The sequence below is a fragment of the Corvus hawaiiensis genome, chromosome 26, assembly GCF_020740725.1.
Source record: "Corvus hawaiiensis isolate bCorHaw1 chromosome 26, bCorHaw1.pri.cur, whole genome shotgun sequence".
Lineage (NCBI taxonomy): Eukaryota > Metazoa > Chordata > Aves > Passeriformes > Corvidae > Corvus > Corvus hawaiiensis.
Window position 1 is genome coordinate 44,678,466 of NC_063238.1, and position 17,223 is coordinate 44,695,688.

General features: G+C 53.0%; 6 protein-coding genes across 8 annotated transcripts in view; 4 read left to right on the forward strand and 2 right to left on the reverse strand.

The window, feature by feature from the left end:
• The window catches only part of LOC125317028 (feather beta keratin-like), a 65,669-nt gene extending 52,347 nt beyond the window's left edge, over positions 1 to 13,322 (forward strand). The window contains exons 1-2 of one of the 3 annotated variants that reach the window (XM_048286622.1): positions 9,138 to 9,173; positions 12,764 to 13,322. In XM_048286622.1, coding sequence (XP_048142579.1) covers positions 12,784 to 13,119 — 336 coding nt within the window. In that variant the 5' untranslated portion in view covers positions 9,138 to 9,173; positions 12,764 to 12,783 and the 3' untranslated portion in view covers positions 13,120 to 13,322. Of the gene's footprint in view, positions 1 to 9,137; positions 9,174 to 12,531; positions 12,571 to 12,763 lie in introns of those variants that run through there. The other 2 variants (XM_048286619.1, XM_048286621.1) reach the window with 2 other exon arrangements.
• LOC125317046 (feather beta keratin-like) lies at positions 131 to 623 on the forward strand. The gene has a single exon (XM_048286646.1). The coding sequence runs from the start codon at positions 131 to 133 to the stop codon at positions 464 to 466; it is 336 nt and encodes a 111-aa protein (XP_048142603.1). The 3' UTR covers positions 467 to 623.
• LOC125317042 (feather beta keratin-like) lies at positions 3,528 to 4,085 on the forward strand. Its single transcript, XM_048286641.1, has one exon. It carries the CDS (start codon positions 3,528 to 3,530, stop codon positions 3,861 to 3,863), a length of 336 nt encoding a protein of 111 aa, XP_048142598.1. The 3' UTR covers positions 3,864 to 4,085.
• On the reverse strand, positions 6,113 to 6,842 carry LOC125317038 (feather keratin B-4-like). Its single transcript, XM_048286636.1, has one exon. It carries the CDS (start codon positions 6,840 to 6,842, stop codon positions 6,507 to 6,509), a length of 336 nt encoding a protein of 111 aa, XP_048142593.1. The 3' UTR covers positions 6,113 to 6,506.
• LOC125317047 (feather beta keratin-like) lies at positions 9,388 to 9,880 on the forward strand. The gene has a single exon (XM_048286647.1). It carries the CDS (start codon positions 9,388 to 9,390, stop codon positions 9,721 to 9,723), a length of 336 nt encoding a protein of 111 aa, XP_048142604.1. The 3' UTR covers positions 9,724 to 9,880.
• A 1,975-nt stretch (positions 13,323 to 15,297) lies between the features above and the next one.
• LOC125317034 (feather beta keratin-like) lies at positions 15,298 to 16,097 on the reverse strand. Its single transcript, XM_048286632.1, has one exon. It carries the CDS (start codon positions 16,095 to 16,097, stop codon positions 15,762 to 15,764), a length of 336 nt encoding a protein of 111 aa, XP_048142589.1. The 3' UTR covers positions 15,298 to 15,761.
• Between the last annotated feature and the right edge of the window lie 1,126 nt (positions 16,098 to 17,223).

Sequence of the window (17,223 nt, forward strand, 5' to 3'; positions counted from 1 at the left end):
TCACACCTCCCCACAGCCCCACAACAGCCTCCACACTCCCTCACCCTCCTGCATCACCGCCCCTCACACCCCCACACCCCTGACCTGCCTCACTCCCCTCTCTCTTCCAGGGACCCTCCACACCACACCCATGGCCTGCTACAACCGCTGCCAGCCCTGCGGACCCACCCCGCTGGCCAACAGCTGCAACGAGCCCTGTGCCCTGCAATGCCAGGACTCCAGCGTTGTCATCCAGCCTTCCTCTGTGCTGGTCACCCTGCCAGGACCCATCATGACCTCCTTCCCCCAGAACACCGCCGTTGGATCCACCTCCTCAGCTGCTGTTGGTAGTGAACTCAGTGCCCAGGGACAGCCCATCTCTGGTGGATTTGGTGGCTTTGGCTATGGCCTTGGCTATGGCCGTGGATTTGGCTATGGGCTGGGTGGCCTGGGCTGCTATGGCAGAAGGGGTGGCTACATCTGCTAAGGACCCTCGGCACCACCCTTGACACCACCAACTTGGGGTTCTGGCAACAGCTCCACCTTGCCTGGTGGTTGCCCTACTTGCTCGTCACACTGGATCCCTTCTTCTTTCTCCTGTCTTCTCATTCTTTTGCCTCAATAAAGTTGTCCTGCATCAAAGACTGGGACGCCCCCTGTTCTTTTGTAATTCCAGTCATCTCACATCCTCACCAAGCACATTTCACAGCTCAACAAGACATTGGGGTGGGGTATGTGCAACAACACCTTCCCTCACAGATACGTAAAAACAACTAATAAAACAGTCTGGCAAAGGAAGCACAGGATGGGACACCTGCCGGAACATGACACACACCCATCACCTGATACATCAAAGCTCTCCCAGGCACAGCTCTGGTAAAGTCTTTCATGTCAGTACACACTTGATGAACTCTCTTCCCCACCAGGACTCTTGAACCCTCCCAGCAAACTCTTCCACTTGGCCAGAAACTCTGGAGTGCAAGTGCTTCAACTCCCCTGCTCAAGCAAGAGCAGGATTTCCAGGACCATGGACAGTTTAGTGCTGGATCTCCCAGGAAAGGCACTCCAACACCTCTTCCACTCTGTGGCCTCACAATGAAAGATTTTTGCCTTCTTTAGCAATTGCATTCCATCTGTTTTCCCTTTGCTCTTTCCTTCTCTTCCTGCATGTGTGCACTGCTGAGAATAGCCCGGCTCCCTCGACTTCATTCCCTGCCATCAGGAATTTGCACACACTGATGACACCCCCCTGTCCACCCTTGTGCCCTGGGAGTCCCAGCTCTCTCAGTTTCTCCTCTACAAATGATTCATCAGCCTCTTTGGAATCTTGGGGGTCCTGAACTGGTCTTGATTCACTAAATCAACTCCATTTTCCCACTGTGGAGACAAAGGCTGCCCACAACACCTCACATGGGACCTCACCAGTGTTCAGGAGACACCAAGAGTCACCTCCCACTGCCTCATTACAACACTTCTCCCCAGTTCTGATCTGGAGACTGGGAGTCCCTTTTCCCACAATGATACAAGGACACCTCCTGCTCCATTTCTTCTAACTCAGAACCACAAAGGCTTTTTCAGAGAAGAAAAGAATTGTTCCAACTGATACCCAGACATTCCTTCCTACCTGGGATGACTCCTCCCAAGAAAAAGCACTTGGCATCTGCCCATGCTGAGCTCCAGCAAATGTCCAGAACCCGTCAGGTTTTCAGTGTTGGCCCAGTGGATCCAACTCCTGGGCTGCAGCACTGGAGCCTGGCTTCCATCAGGACTTCGGGACACTGACCACAAGCCTCCAGGTCCAGCTCTTCAGACATTTCTCAGGCCACTATGCTGGGCACTGACACAACCTGGACTTGCCTGGCTTGTTGGGGACTATGCAATGTTCTCCTCCAACAACCCTGGGCAACCTCCAAATCCTCATTCAGACAGTTCCAAGTGGCCTCAGACCATGGCAATCAGCCCAAGTGAAGACCCAAACGGCCCTGGATATCAAAGCCTTTGAGGCAAGAGTGTCATCACCCAAGCACCCACTGAGCATGTCCAAACAAAAAGGTGAGGTCTGATGTCAGGCTTTGCCAACTGGGATAAATGCATGGACGGATGGAAGGCAATGGAAGGTGCAACACCTCCTCCTTGGCACAGCTGCAAAGTCCAGACCAGCCAGTCAGCACTGTGAGAAACTGGGGGTAACTTTTCAGAAGGCACCCACAAACCATGGCACACAAGGGCCACAAGGTGACCTCAGTGATGACATCCCACCTCTCCAAAGCTTGGGTCACATCTTCAGCCTCCCCTGACGTGAACCATCAACAAAAGAATTTGACCTCTTAATACTTGCAATTAAAAGTTGCCGCCACAGGTGCACAGGGCCTCAGGAGCAGGACATGGAATTGCACAATTCCACAAATACACACACACCTACCTCATCAGAGAAGGACAGTGGAGCTCACTGATGGTCCGTTAGTAATTATCGGTTGTTTGCATACAGGAACACAACATTAACAATTACAGGTTATGAGTTATGAAACTTGTGGCTTGAATGCGGAATAAGTGAATTGATGTCACAGCCAGCCTGGGAAAAAAAGGGATCAAGCCCAGTTTGTTGTTTGTTTATTGGATTTCTTAACAAGGTCAAAGAATACAGTTTAAATGGCAGAGTACATTGTCATGTAAACTTGAGAAATGCAAATGGATCATAACGCTGGAACAAGTTCAGCCTAAATAACCTCCCCTTTTAAATATCCTCTCTCTTGATCCCATTCAAGACACAAGGGCATGAGTTCTTTTTCATCCATCAGGAAGCATTCCCAGACACCAGGAGCTTTCTGAGCGATTGCAGAGCGACCTCCCCCGGACATCAGCAGATCCCTCAGTGTACCTGGGGGCAACACAGAGACTGATGGACATCCAGTGGCACAGAAGAGGGGCCCAGTCTTCACAGGGCACGCACAAAGCACAGCACACCAGAGCCACAACATGACATCACTGATGACATTGCAAATCTCCAGGGCTCTGGTTGTTTATTCAGCCCTCCTTGACACACATTGAACAATCCAATCCTCCCAAACACCAACTCATGAAAGCTGCCGCCAAGGTCAGATGGGCACAGACTCAAGGGCAGAACATGAAACTAGAGAATTTCAGGAACGAAAACACTCCCTACCTCATGACTCACCAGGCTGGGACAGCCATGAGCTGCAGCCTGCAAAATGCCCCAAGGCCATGGGACAAGGCTGTCCCGCCCCTCCACGACCAGCATAAAAGCCTGCCCAGAGCCTCTCTCCCTCACACACTTCTCCTGACACCTTCTCCTCCTTCTCCTGCTGACAACCAGGTGAGTCTCAAGCCCCTACCCCTCATGATCCTGCACCCCCAGGCCCCTCTCTGCCAGGACGCTCAGCCCCAGCCTCAGAAGCCCTCACACCTCCCCACAGCCCCACAACAGACTCCAAACTCCCTCACCCTCCTGCATCACCGCCCCTCACACCCCCACACCCCTGCCCTGCCTCACTCCCCTCTCTCTTCCAGGAACCCTCCACACCACACCCATGGCCTGCTACAACCGCTGCCAGCCCTGCGGACCCACCCCGCTGGCCAACAGCTGCAACGAGCCCTGTGCCCTGCAATGCCAGGACTCCAGCGTTGTCATCAACCCTTCCCCCGTGCTGGTCACCCTGCCGGGACCCATCATGACCTCCTTCCCCCAGAACACCGCTGTCGGATCCACCTCCTCGGCTGCCGTGGGCACTGAACTCAGTGTGCAGGGACAGCCCATCTCTGGTGGATTTGGTGGCTTTGGCTATGGCCTTGGCTATGGCCGTGGATTTGGCTATGGGCTGGGAGGCCTGGGCTGCTATGGCAGAAGGGGTGGCTACATCTGCTAAGGGCCCTCAGCACCACGTTTAACTCCACCAGTTTGGGGCTCTGGCAACAGTTCCTGCAAGCAAAGTACCTCAGCTGATGATCTCCCTGCTTGTGCGTCACTCTGGATTCCTTCTTTCTCCTGTCTGTTCTTTTTTTTTTTGCCTCAATAAAGTTTTCCTGCATCAAAGCCTGAGATGCCTCATTGTCTTTTTGAATTCCAATGAGCTCACATCCACACCCAGCACAATGCCAGACAGGCCATTGGTGTGGATGGAAAAGAACCACAACACCTCTCTTAGCAAAGATATCAACACCAGTAACAACCAAGACAGGCACTGGAAGCAGGGGAGGAGGGGACACCTTCCAGAACATGACACAAACCTAGGACCCACTACGCTTTGACGCATCCATGCTCTCCTGTGCATGGCTCTGGCAAAGTCTCTCTCTGGCAGCACACACTTGACAAAATCTCTTCCCGGTGGGACTCTTGAACCCGCCCAGCAAACAGGAGGAACATCATCATCCACTTGAGCACGAGCTCCGGAGTTCAAGTGCTTCATTCTCCTCTGCTCAAGCAAAGTATGCAAGGGCAGCATTTCCAGAACCATGGCCAGCTCAGTTTTGGATCTCCCACGACAGAAACTCCATCCGCTTTTCCACACTGTGACCACTCTCACACTCAAAGATTCTTTGGCCGTCTTTGCCCATGGAATTCCATCTGTTTTCACTTGTGCTCTTCCCCCTTGTGTGTGCACTGCTGAGAACAGCCGGGCTCCCTCAACTTCAATCCCTGCCATCAGGGATTTGCACACACTGATGACACCCTCCTGTCCATCCTTGTCCCCTGGCGGTCTCAGCTCTCTCAATCCTCTAGGAATGATTCTCCAGCCATTTCAGTATCTTGGTAGCCCTGATCTAGACTTGTTTCACTAAGCCCTTGTGCTTCTTTCCCTGGGCAGCCCAGAACTGCCCACACCACCTCACACGGGACCCCACCAGTGCGCTAAAGAGAGGAAAGGCCACTTCTCCCAACTTCATGACAAGAACTGTCTGAAACCTATCTCGGGCAGTGGTGATGCCTTTTCAAGGAAGGAAAGGATTGAGACCTTGTGGTCCCTTTGCTCTCCACCAGCACCACAGGGTCCTGCTCAGCAAAGCATCTTTCCAGCCTCAGCCCCCTGCATGACCTGGGGCCCAGTGCCATTCCTGACCAGATGAAGAACTTCACATTTCCCTTACTTGAACTTCAGGAGATTCCTTTAACCCTCAGCCGCTCCATTATCTGCCAACTTGCTGATGGGACAACAGTCCCACTGCCCATGTCATTGGTGAGGATGTTGAACAGGATTGGCCCCATGGATACAACTCTTGACCTACTTCCCTTGAGACTTGCCTCTATTGGCACTTTGGGCCACTGATCTGCAGCCTCTGGGCACAGCCCCTTAGCCACTCGCAGCCCACTCACTGCACTCTCAGGAAACCCAGACTTGCTCGGCTGCTCTGGGAGCGTGAAATGGCAAGGAGCCTCAAAGGCTTCACAAAAGGGTTGACTTCAACAGCAGCCACAGCTCTCTCCTCATGCCCAGGCCGAGTCACTGGGACAGAGCTGACACAGAGCTCAGACAAGGGCCATTTCCTGAACAGAAATCCTCCAAGAGGAGTGGCCTCAGCCCTGGGCACTCTCCACGACTCAAGACCCCAAAGACCTGGCTCACCTCTCCCCTGCTGCCACTCTCATTTGGCCTCTGCTCCCTTGCACAGGTGCCACCGACCTTCCTGGAATCAGTTCAGCAGGAAAAGACCCTTGAAATTGAGTCCAACTGATAATGCAGGATTATGAAATCCACCACTAAACAGCCAGATCTTAGAAACCTTTTTCTTGAAAAAGATCTAAATTTAAAATATAAAGTTTAACCTTTCCCTCAACACCACCAAGACCACCACTTACTCATGTCCCCAAGTGACACATCTACAGGGATATTAAATCCCTGCAGGGATGATGACTCCACCACTACCCTCTGCAGTCTGTGACAGGAAGGACAACCATCTCCATGAAGGAATATTCCTTAATATCCAACCTAAACTTCACCTGGAGGCTGTTGGACTCTGGATTCCTGCTCTTCTATGGGGCACTAAAAGGGAAACAAGTTTCACACCAACTTCATTACGACCTCCATTCAGATAACGGACATCTGTAGTTGTCATGCAAGAAAAACTTTATTGCGACAAAATAGTGAAAAAGCAGGAGCAGTCAGTGGAAGGTTAACTGGGCTGAGGTGCAATCAGGGCAACCATCAGCCGAGGTCCTTTGCTTGCAGTAGGTTTGGCCAGAGCATCACAGCCTTCCTGCCCCACACTGGGAGCAGCCCAGCAGAGGTGCCCAATGGTCTCTGGCTTGGGAGAAGGGGTTTGCAGCAGAGGGGACTGGACAGAGCCAAAGGGGCGATGCAGAGCAGCCAGTGGAAGAAAAGGAAGAAGGGAGATGGGCCATGCTTGCAGGCAGCCCGGGCTGGCCCCTTGGCTGCTGCCTTGCTTGGTGGCCTGAGAGCAGGAGCTGGAAGCACTGAGCCCGTTTGAGAGCCTCGGCCCAGAGAGGCGCCTTCAGTGCCTGAGATGTGTTCCAGGGAGTGGATGGCTGGTGTCAGGGGTGGTGCTGAGAGTCCTTAGCAGATGTAGCCACCCCTTCTGCCATAGCAGCCCAGGCCTCCCAGCCCATAGCCAAATCCACGGCCATAGCCAAGGCCAGAGCCAAAGCCACCAAATCCACCCGAGATGGGCTGTCCCTGCACACTGAGTTCAGTGCCAACAGCAGCCGAGGAGGTGGATCCGACAGCGGTGTTCTGGGGGAAGGAGGTCATGATGGGTCCCGGCAGGGTGACCAGCACAGAGGAAGGCTGGATGACAACGCTGGAGTCCTGGCATTGCAGGGCACAGGGCTCGTTGCAGCTGTTGGCCAGCGGGGTGGGTCCGCAGGGCTGGCAGCGGTTGTAGCAGGCCATGGGTGTGGTGTGGAGGGTCCCTGGAAGAGAGAGGGGAGAGAGGCAGGTCAGGGGTGGAGGGGTTGAAGGGGCGGTGATGCAGGAGGGTGAGGGAGTGTGGAGGCTGTTGTGGGGCTGTGGGGAGGCGTGAGGGCTGTTGAGGCTGGGGCTGAGCGTGCTGGAAGAGAAGGGCCAGGGTGCAGGAGCAGGAGGATCAGGGGCTTGAGGCTCACCTGGTTGTGAGCAGGAGCAGAAGGAGAAGGTGTCAGAAGAAGTGTGTGAGGGAGAGAGGTGCTGGGGCCGGCTTTTATGCTGGTCGTGGAGGGGCGGGACAGCCTTGTCCCGTGGCCTTGGGGCATTTTGCAAGCTGAAGCTCTTGGCTGGCCCAGTTGGTGAGTCATGAGGTGGGGAGTGTTTTTGGGGAGTGTTTTCCTTCACAGAATTCTGCAATGTCATGACCGGCTCCTGAGGCCATTTCCATCTGACCTTGGCGGCCGCTTTCATGGGTTGGTATTTGGGACGATTTGAATGTTCAATACATAGGTCAGGACGAAAAAACAACCAGAGCACAGCAGAGTTGCGATATCATCACTGAGGTAATTTTGTGGCACTGGTGTGCTGTGTTTTGTGGGTGCCTTTTGAAGACTGGGACTCTGTTCTGTGCCACTGGATTTCCATCAGTCATTGTGTTGCACCCAGGAATGCTGAGGGAGCTGCTGATGTCCTGGGGAGGTCACTCTGCAATTGCTTGGAAATGTTATAGCACGTAGGAGTGTTCCTATGGATGAAAGGGAGCTCATGGTCTTGTGTCCTAAATGGGATCAAGAGAGAGGATCTGGAAAAGTAGAGGCTGGCCTGGTTGAACTTGTTCTGGTGTCACGGTCCATTCAGGTTTCTCATCTTTACACGACATGTCGTATTCTGTCATTTAAAGCATATTCCTTGTCCTCATTAAGAAATCCATTATACAAAGAACCAGCTCGGCTTGATCCCTTTTTTCCCAGGTTGGTCTGTCATGTCAATTTGTTTATTCCACATTCAAGCCATAAGGTTTCATATCTCATATCCTTTTAGTCTTAATAATCTCTTCTTGCAAGCAAAACCCAGTAATTACTAATGGTTGGTCAGCGTGGTCCTCTTCCCTCCTCTGCCATGGTGTGGGCGTTGCTGTGTGGAATTCTGCAACTCCATGTCCTTCTTTTGAGGCCATGTCCATCTGACCTTGGAAGGAGATTTGAAATGTCTTAGAGGTTAAAGGCAGGTGTTGACGGCGTGTGTCATGGTGGGCTGAAGATGTGACCAAAGCTTTAGGGGCATAGGGTGTGATCAGTGAGGTCGCCCCATGGCATTGGTGTGTTCTGGTTTTCAGGAGCATTGTGAAGAGGGGTCCTGAACCATCACATCACTGTCAGGCTGGTCTGGCTTTGCAGGAGCACTGCTTGTGAGGAACTGCCCTTTCCATGCTGTTCTCTGCCTCCCCACCATGCTGCCAACACTCAGAGCCTGTCTGTATTCCTAGACTTTCCTGTTGGAGATGGGAAAGCAATCCCTGTGATTTAGCAAGGCCTTCCATGCTCCCCAAAGTCTTGTGTTGGTTCATCCCGTAGCACTTGTCTCAGCTGGGACCAGCAAGGTCACACTGTGGAGTCCCAGTGCTGGACTGTGACTGACCCATGGAAAGGAAAAATGGTGAAGGATAAGGAGAGCAAGACACATGAAAAGCACAATTCCCCATCCATTTGTTAATCCACCCTTCAAACCCATGTGCCGGTGCTTTAGAAAGGTTGAGGGAGTGGACTGTCCTGGTCCCCACCACTGGTGGGGCCCCACACTGGAACAAGGTGATAGAAATGATTGACCAAGAACACGACAGGGAGACCATGACACTGATGGGACTGGGGTATCCTCAAAACGAAGAGAAGCTGAGAGAGCTGGGAGCTCTTCCAGGCAGAAGAGAAGAATTCAGATGGGACCTGTTGTCAACATGCCATGGCAGGACCTCACTGACAATACCCCAATTCTCCTAAGATTTGGCTGAATCTTCCACATGTCCTAATGTCATAAACAAGATAATGGTCACCAATTCTCTGGATTAAGAGGTTCTGCCACCAAGGTCAGATGGACACAGCCTCAAGGGGAGAGCACAGAATTGCAGGATTGCATGAATGAAAACACTCCCCAGCTCATGACTTGCAAGGTTGGGCCAGCCAAGAGATGCTCCTCCAAAATGCCCCGAGGGCAGGGCCCAAGGCTGCCCCACCCCTCCACAACCAGCATAAAAGCTGTCTCAGTGCCTCTCTCCCTCACACGCTTCTCCTCACACCTTCTGCTTCTGCTCCTGCTGACAACCAGGTGAGCATCAAGCCCCTGACCCTCCTGATCCTGCACCCCCAGGCCCTTCTCTTCCAGCACGCTCGATCCCAGTCTCAGCAGCCCTCACACCTCCCCACAGCCCCACAACAGCCTCCACACTCCCTCACCCTCCTGCATCACCGCCCCTCACACCCCCACACCCCTGCCCTGCCTCACACCCCTCTCTCTTCCAGGGACCCTCCACACCACACCCATGGCCTGCTACAACCGCTGCCAGCCCTGCGGACCCACCCCGCTGGCCAACAGCTGCAACGAGCCCTGTGCCCTGCAATGCCAGGACTCCCGTGTTGTCATCCAGCCTTCCTCTGTGCTGGTCACCCTGCCAGGACCCATCATGACCTCCTTCCCCCAGAACACCGCCGTTGGATCCACCTCCTCAGCTGCTGTTGGTAGTGAACTCAGTGTGCAGGGACAGCCCATCTCTGGTGGATTTGGTGGCTTTGGCTATGGCCTTGGCTATGGCCGTGGATTTGGCTATGGGCTGGGTGGCCTGGGCTGCTATGGCAGAAGGGGTGGCTACATCTGCTAAGGACCCTCGGCACCACCCTTGACACCACCAACTTGGGGTTCTGGCAACAGCTCCACCTTGCCTGGTGGTTGCCCTACTTGCTCGTCACACTGGATCCCTTCTTCTTTCTCCTGTCTTCTCATTCTTTTGCCTCAATAAAGTTGTCCTGCATCAAAGACTGGGACGCCCCCTGTTCTTTTGTAATTCCAGTCATCTCACATCCTCACCAAGCACATTTCACAGCTCAACAAGACATTGGGGTGGGGTATGTGCAACAACACCTTCCCTCACAGATACGTAAAAACAACTAATAAAACAGTCTGGCAAAGGAAGCACAGGATGGGACACCTGCCGGAACATGACACACACCCATCACCTGATACATCAAAGCTCTCCCAGGCACAGCTCTGGTAAAGTCTTTCATGTCAGTACACACTTGATGAACTCTCTTCCCCACCAGGACTCTTGAACCCTCCCAGCAAACTCTTCCACTTGGCCAGAAACTCTGGAGTGCAAGTGCTTCAACTCCCCTGCTCAAGCAAGAGCAGGATTTCCAGGACCATGGACAGTTTAGTGCTGGATCTCCCAGGAAAGGCACTCCAACACCTCTTCCACTCTGTGGCCTCACAATGAAAGATTTTTGCCTTCTTTAGCAATTGCATTCCATCTGTTTTCCCTTTGCTCTTTCCTTCTCTTCCTGCATGTGTGCACTGCTGAGAATAGCCCGGCTCCCTCGACTTCATTCCCTGCCATCAGGAATTTGCACACACTGATGACACCCCCCTGTCCACCCTTGTGCCCTGGGAGTCCCAGCTCTCTCAGTTTCTCCTCTACAAATGATTCATCAGCCTCTTTGGAATCTTGGGGGTCCTGAACTGGTCTTGATTCACTAAATCAACTCCATTTTCCCACTGTGGAGACAAAGGCTGCCCACAACACCTCACATGGGACCTCACCAGTGTTCAGGAGACACCAAGAGTCACCTCCCACTGCCTCATTACAACACTTCTCCCCAGTTCTGATCTGGAGACTGGGAGTCCCTTTTCCCACAATGATACAAGGACACCTCCTGCTCCATTTCTTCTAACTCAGAACCACAAAGGCTTTTTCAGAGAAGAAAAGAATTGTTCCAACTGATACCCAGACATTCCTTCCTACCTGGGATGACTCCTCCCAAGAAAAAGCACTTGGCATCTGCCCATGCTGAGCTCCAGCAAATGTCCAGAACCCGTCAGGTTTTCAGTGTTGGCCCAGTGGATCCAACTCCTGGGCTGCAGCACTGGAGCCTGGCTTCCATCAGGACTTCGGGACACTGACCACAAGCCTCCAGGTCCAGCTCTTCAGACATTTCTCAGGCCACTATGCTGGGCACTGACACAACCTGGACTTGCCTGGCTTGTTGGGGACTATGCAATGTTCTCCTCCAACAACCCTGGGCAACCTCCAAATCCTCATTCAGACAGTTCCAAGTGGCCTCAGACCTTGGCAATCAGCCCAAGTGAAGACCCAAACGGCCCTGGATATCAAAGCCTTTGAGGCAAGAGTGTCATCACCCAAGCACCCACTGAGCATGTCCAAACAAAAAGGTGAGGTCTGATGTCAGGCTTTGCCAACTGGGATAAATGCATGGACGGATGGAAGGCAATGGAAGGTGCAACACCTCCTCCTTGGCACAGCTGCAAAGTCCAGACCAGCCAGTCAGCACTGTGAGAAACTGGGGGTAACTTTTCAGAAGGCACCCACAAACCATGGCACACAAGGGCCACAAGGTGACCTCAGTGATGACATCCCACCTCTCCAAAGCTTGGGTCACATCTTCAGCCTCCCCTGACGTGAACCATCAACAAAAGAATTTGACCTCTTAATACTTGCAATTAAAAGTTGCCGCCACAGGTGCACAGGGCCTCAGGAGCAGGACATGGAATTGCACAATTCCACAAATACACACACACCTACCTCATCAGAGAAGGACAGTGGAGCTCACTGATGGTCCGTTAGTAATTATCGGTTGTTTGCATACAGGAACACAACATTAACAATTACAGGTTATGAGTTATGAAACTTGTGGCTTGAATGCGGAATAAGTGAATTGATGTCACAGCCAGCCTGGGAAAAAAAGGGATCAAGCCCAGTTTGTTGTTTGTTTATTGGATTTCTTAACAAGGTCAAAGAATACAGTTTAAATGGCAGAGTACATTGTCATGTAAACTTGAGAAATGCAAATGGATCATAACGCTGGAACAAGTTCAGCCTAAATAACCTCCCCTTTTAAATATCCTCTCTCTTGATCCCATTCAAGACACAAGGGCATGAGTTCTTTTTCATCCATCAGGAAGCATTCCCAGACACCAGGAGCTTTCTGAGCGATTGCAGAGCGACCTCCCCCGGACATCAGCAGATCCCTCAGTGTACCTGGGGGCAACACAGAGACTGATGGACATCCAGTGGCACAGAAGAGGGGCCCAGTCTTCACAGGGCACGCACAAAGCACAGCACACCAGAGCCACAACATGACATCACTGATGACATTGCAAATCTCCAGGGCTCTGGTTGTTTATTCAGCCCTCCTTGACACACATTGAACAATCCAATCCTCCCAAACACCAACTCATGAAAGCTGCCGCCAAGGTCAGATGGGCACAGACTCAAGGGCAGAACATGAAACTAGAGAATTTCAGGAACGAAAACACTCCCTACCTCATGACTCACCAGGCTGGGACAGGCAAAAGCTGCTGCCTGCAAAATGCCCCAAGGCCATGGGACAAGGCTGTCCCGCCCCTCCACGACCAGCATAAAAGCCTGCCCAGAGCCTCTCTCCCTCACACACTTCTCCTGACACCTTCTCCTCCTTCTCCTGCTGACAACCAGGTGAGTCTCAAGCCCCTACCCCTCATGATCCTGCACCCCTGGCCCCTCTCTGCCAGCACGCTCAGCCCCAGCCTCAGAAGCCCTCACACCTCCCCACAGCCCCACAACAGACTCCAAACTCCCTCAACCTCCTGCATCACAGCCCCTCACACCCCCACACCCCTGCCCTGCCTCACTCCCCTCTCTCTTCCAGGAACCCTCCACACCACACCCATGGCCTGCTATAACCGCTGCCAACCCTGCGGACCCACCCCGCTGGCCAACAGCTGCAACGAGCCCTGTGCCCTGCAATGCCAGGACTCCAGCGTTGTCATCAACCCTTCCCCCGTGCTGGTCACCCTGCCAGGACCCATCATGACCTCCTTCCCCCAGAACACCGCTGTCGGATCCACCTCCTCGGCTGCCGTGGGCACTGAACTCAGTGTGCAGGGACAGCCCATCTCTGGTGGATTTGGTGGCTTTGGCTATGGCCTTGGCTATGGCCGTGGATTTGGCTATGGGCTGGGAGGCCTGGGCTGCTATGGCAGAAGGGGTGGCTACATCTGCTAAGGGCCCTCAGCACCACGTTTAACACCACCAGTTTGGGGCTCTGGCAACAGTTCCTGCAAGCAAAGTACCTCAGCTGATGATCTCCCTGCTTGTGCGTCACTCTGGATTCCTTCTTTCTCCTGTCTGTTCTTTTTTTTTTTGCCTCAATAAAGTTTTCCTGCATCAAAGCCTGAGATGCCTCATTGTCTTTTTGAATTCCAATGAGCTCACATCCACACCCAGCACAATGCCAGACAGGCCATTGGTGTGGATGGAAAAGAACCACAACACCTCTCTTAGCAAAGATATCAACACCAGTAACAACCAAGACAGGCACTGGAAGCAGGGGAGGAGGGGACACCTTCCAGAACATGACACAAACCTAGGACCCACTACGCTTTGACGCATCCATGCTCTCCTGTGCATGGCTCTGGCAAAGTCTCTCTCTGGCAGCACACACTTGACAAAATCTCTTCCCGGTGGGACTCTTGAACCCGCCCAGCAAACAGGAGGAACACCATCATCCACTTGAGCACGAGCTCCGGAGTTCAAGTGCTTCATTCTCCTCTGCTCAAGCAAAGTATGCAAGGGCAGCATTTCCAGAACCATGGCCAGCTCAGTTTTGGATCTCCCACGACAGAAACTCCATCCGCTTTTCCACACTGTGACCACTCTCACACTCAAAGATTCTTTGGCCTTCTTTGCCCATGGAATTCCATCTGTTTTCACTTGTGCTCTTCCCCCTTGTGTGTGCACTGCTGAGAACAGCCGGGCTCCCTCAACTTCAATCCCTGCCATCAGGGATTTGCACACACTGATGACACCCTCCTGTCCATCCTTGTCCCCTGGCGGTCTCAGCTCTCTCAATCCTCTAGGAATGATTCTCCAGCCATTTCAGTATCTTGGTAGCCCTGATCTAGACTTGTTTCACTAAGCCCTTGTGCTTCTTTCCCTGGGCAGCCCAGAACTGCCCACACCACCTCACACGGGACCCCACCAGTGCGCTAAAGAGAGGAAAGGCCACTTCTCCCAACTTCATGACAAGAACTGTCTGAAACCTATCTCGGGCAGTGGTGATGCCTTTTCAAGGAAGGAAAGGATTGAGACCTTGTGGTCCCTTTGCTCTCCACCAGCACCACAGGGTCCTGCTCAGCAAAGCATCTTTCCAGCCTCAGCCCCCTGCATGACCTGGGGCCCAGTGCCATTCCTGACCAGATGAAGAACTTCACATTTCCCTTACTTGAACTTCAGGAGATTCCTTTAACCCTCAGCCGCTCCATTATCTGCCAACTTGCTGATGGGACAACAGTCCCACTGCCCATGTCATTGGTGAGGATGTTGAACAGGATTGGCCCCATGGATACAACTCTTGACCTACTTCCCTTGAGACTTGCCTCTATTGGCACTTTGGGCCACTGATCTGCAGCCTCTGGGCACAGCCCCTTAGCCACTCGCAGCCCACTCACTGCACTCTCAGGAAACCCAGACTTGCTCGGCTGCTCTGGGAGCGTGAAATGGCAAGGAGCCTCAAAGGCTTCACAAAAGGGTTGACTTCAACAGCAGCCACAGCTCTCTCCTCATGCCCAGGCCGAGTCACTGGGACAGAGCTGACACAGAGCTCAGACAAGGGCCATTTCCTGAACAGAAATCCTCCAAGAGGAGTGGCCTCAGCCCTGGGCACTCTCCACGACTCAAGACCCCAAAGACCTGGCTCACCTCTCCCCTGCTGCCACTCTCATTTGGCCTCTGCTCCCTTGCACAGGTGCCACCGACCTTCCTGGAATCAGTTCAGCAGGAAAAGACCCTTGAAATTGAGTCCAACTGATAATGCAGGATTATGAAATCCACCACTAAACAGCCAGATCTTAGAAACCTTTTTCTTGAAAAAGATCTAAATTTAAAATATAAAGTTTAACCTTTCCCTCAACACCACCAAGACCACCACTTACTCATGTCCCCAAGTGACACATCTACAGGGATATTAAATCCCTGCAGGGATGATGACTCCACCACTACCCTCTGCAGTCTGTGACAGGAAGGACAACCCTCACCATGAAGGAATATTCCTTAATATCCAACCTAAACTTCTCCTGGAGACACTTGGACTCTGGATTCCTGCTCTTCTATGGGGCACTAAAAGGGAAACAAGTTTCACACCAACTTCATTACGACCTCCATTCAGATAACGGACATCTGTAGTTGTCATGCAAGAAAAACTTTATTGCGACAAAATAGTGAAAAAGCAGGAGCAGTCAGTGGAAGGTAACTGGGCTGAGGCGCAATCAGGGCAACCATCAGCCGAGGTCCTTTGCTTGCAGTAGGTTTGGCCAGAGCATCACAGCCTTCCTGCCCCACACTGGGAGCAGCCCAGCAGAGGTGCCCAATGGTCTCTGGCTTGGGAGAAGGGGTTTGCAGCAGAGGGGACTGGACAGAGCCAAAGGGGCGATGCAGAGCAGCCAGTGGAAGAAAAGGAAGAAGGGAGATGGGCCATGCTTGCAGGCAGCCCGGGCTGGCCCCTTGGCTCCTGCCATGCTTGGTGTCCTGAGGGCAGGAGCTGGAAGTGCTGAGCCTTTTTGAGAGCCTCGGCCCAGAGAGGCGACCTCAATGCCTGAGATGTGTTCAAGGGAGTGGATGGTTGGTATCAGGGGTGGTGCTGAGAGTCCTTAGCAGATGTAGCCACCCCTTCTGCCATAGCAGCCCAGGCCACCCAGCCCATAGCCAAATCCACGGCCATAGCCAAGGCCATAGCCAAAGCCACCAAATCCACCAGAGATGGGCTGTCCCTGCGCACTGAGTTCACTACCGACAGCAGCTGAGGAGGTGGATCCGACGGCGGTGTTCTGGGGGAAGGAGGTCATGATGGGTCCTGGCAGGGTGACCAGCACAGGGGAAGGCTGGATGACAACGCTGGAGTCCTGGCATTGCAGGGCACAGGGCTCGTTGCAGCTGTTGGCCAGCGGGGTGGGTCCGCAGGGCTGGCAGCGGTTGTAGCAGGCCATGGGTGTGGTGTGGAGGGTCCCTGGAAGAGAGGGGAGAGAGGTAGGTCAGGGGTGTGGGGGTGGGAGGGGCGGTGATGCAGGAGGGTGAGGGAGTTTGGAGGCTGTTGTGGGGCTGTGGGGAGGTGTAAGGGCTGCTGAGGCTGGGGCTGAGCGTGCTGGAAGAGAAGGGCCTGGGGGTGCAGGAGCAGGCGGATCAGGGACTTGAGGCTCAGCTGGTTGTCAGCAGGAGCAGGAGGAGAAGGCTTGAGGAGAAGTGTGTGAAGGACAGAGGTGCTGGGTCAGTTTTTATGCTGGTCTTGGAGAGGCAGGACAGCCTTGTCCCATGGCCTTGGGGCATTTTGCAGGTAGCAGCTCTAGCATTGCCCAGCCTCATGAGTCATGATATTGGGAGTGTTTTCCTTCCTGCAACTCTGCAATTCCATGTCCTTCCCTTGAGGCTGTGTTCTTCTGACCTTGGCAGGACCTCCTGGTTGAGAGAATTGGTGACCAATGTCTTTCTGTTGGTGGCACATGTCAGGACACATAGAAGATTTAATTATAGATTTGGAGAACTGCAGACTCAACACTGAGGTCATGCCATGGCGTATTGACAACATCTCCTATCTCCATAATTGTCTCCTGCCTGAGCAAAATTCCAGCTCCCTAGTTCCTTCTCATTTTAAGGATGTTCTGGTTCCATCAGTGTCATGGTCTCCCTGCACTGCTCTTGGTCACCCATGTCCTTTTCCTTGTTCCACTGTGGAAGCCCACCAGTCATGGGTGAAAGGATGAACACTACCCTCAGCCTGCTTGTATTTCTTTTCCTAATCCTGTCCTGGTAACTGCTGGAGGTTTTTTTGCAGCAAAGGCTACATGGCCAAAGGCTGGATTAATCAATGGATGAGGAATTGTTCTCGTCACATGTCTTGTTCTCCTTATCCTTCACCACGTTTCCTTTCCATGGGTCAGCCAGAGCCCAGCACTGGGACCCCACAGTGTGACCTTGCTGGGCCCAGATGAGATGAGCGTTATGGATGAACCAACACAGGACTTTGAGCAGCATGGGAGGCCTCCCTATATCCCAGGGATTGCTTTCCCATCTGCAATGGGAAATGCCAGGCCCATAGAAAGACATGGAGAGATGGCA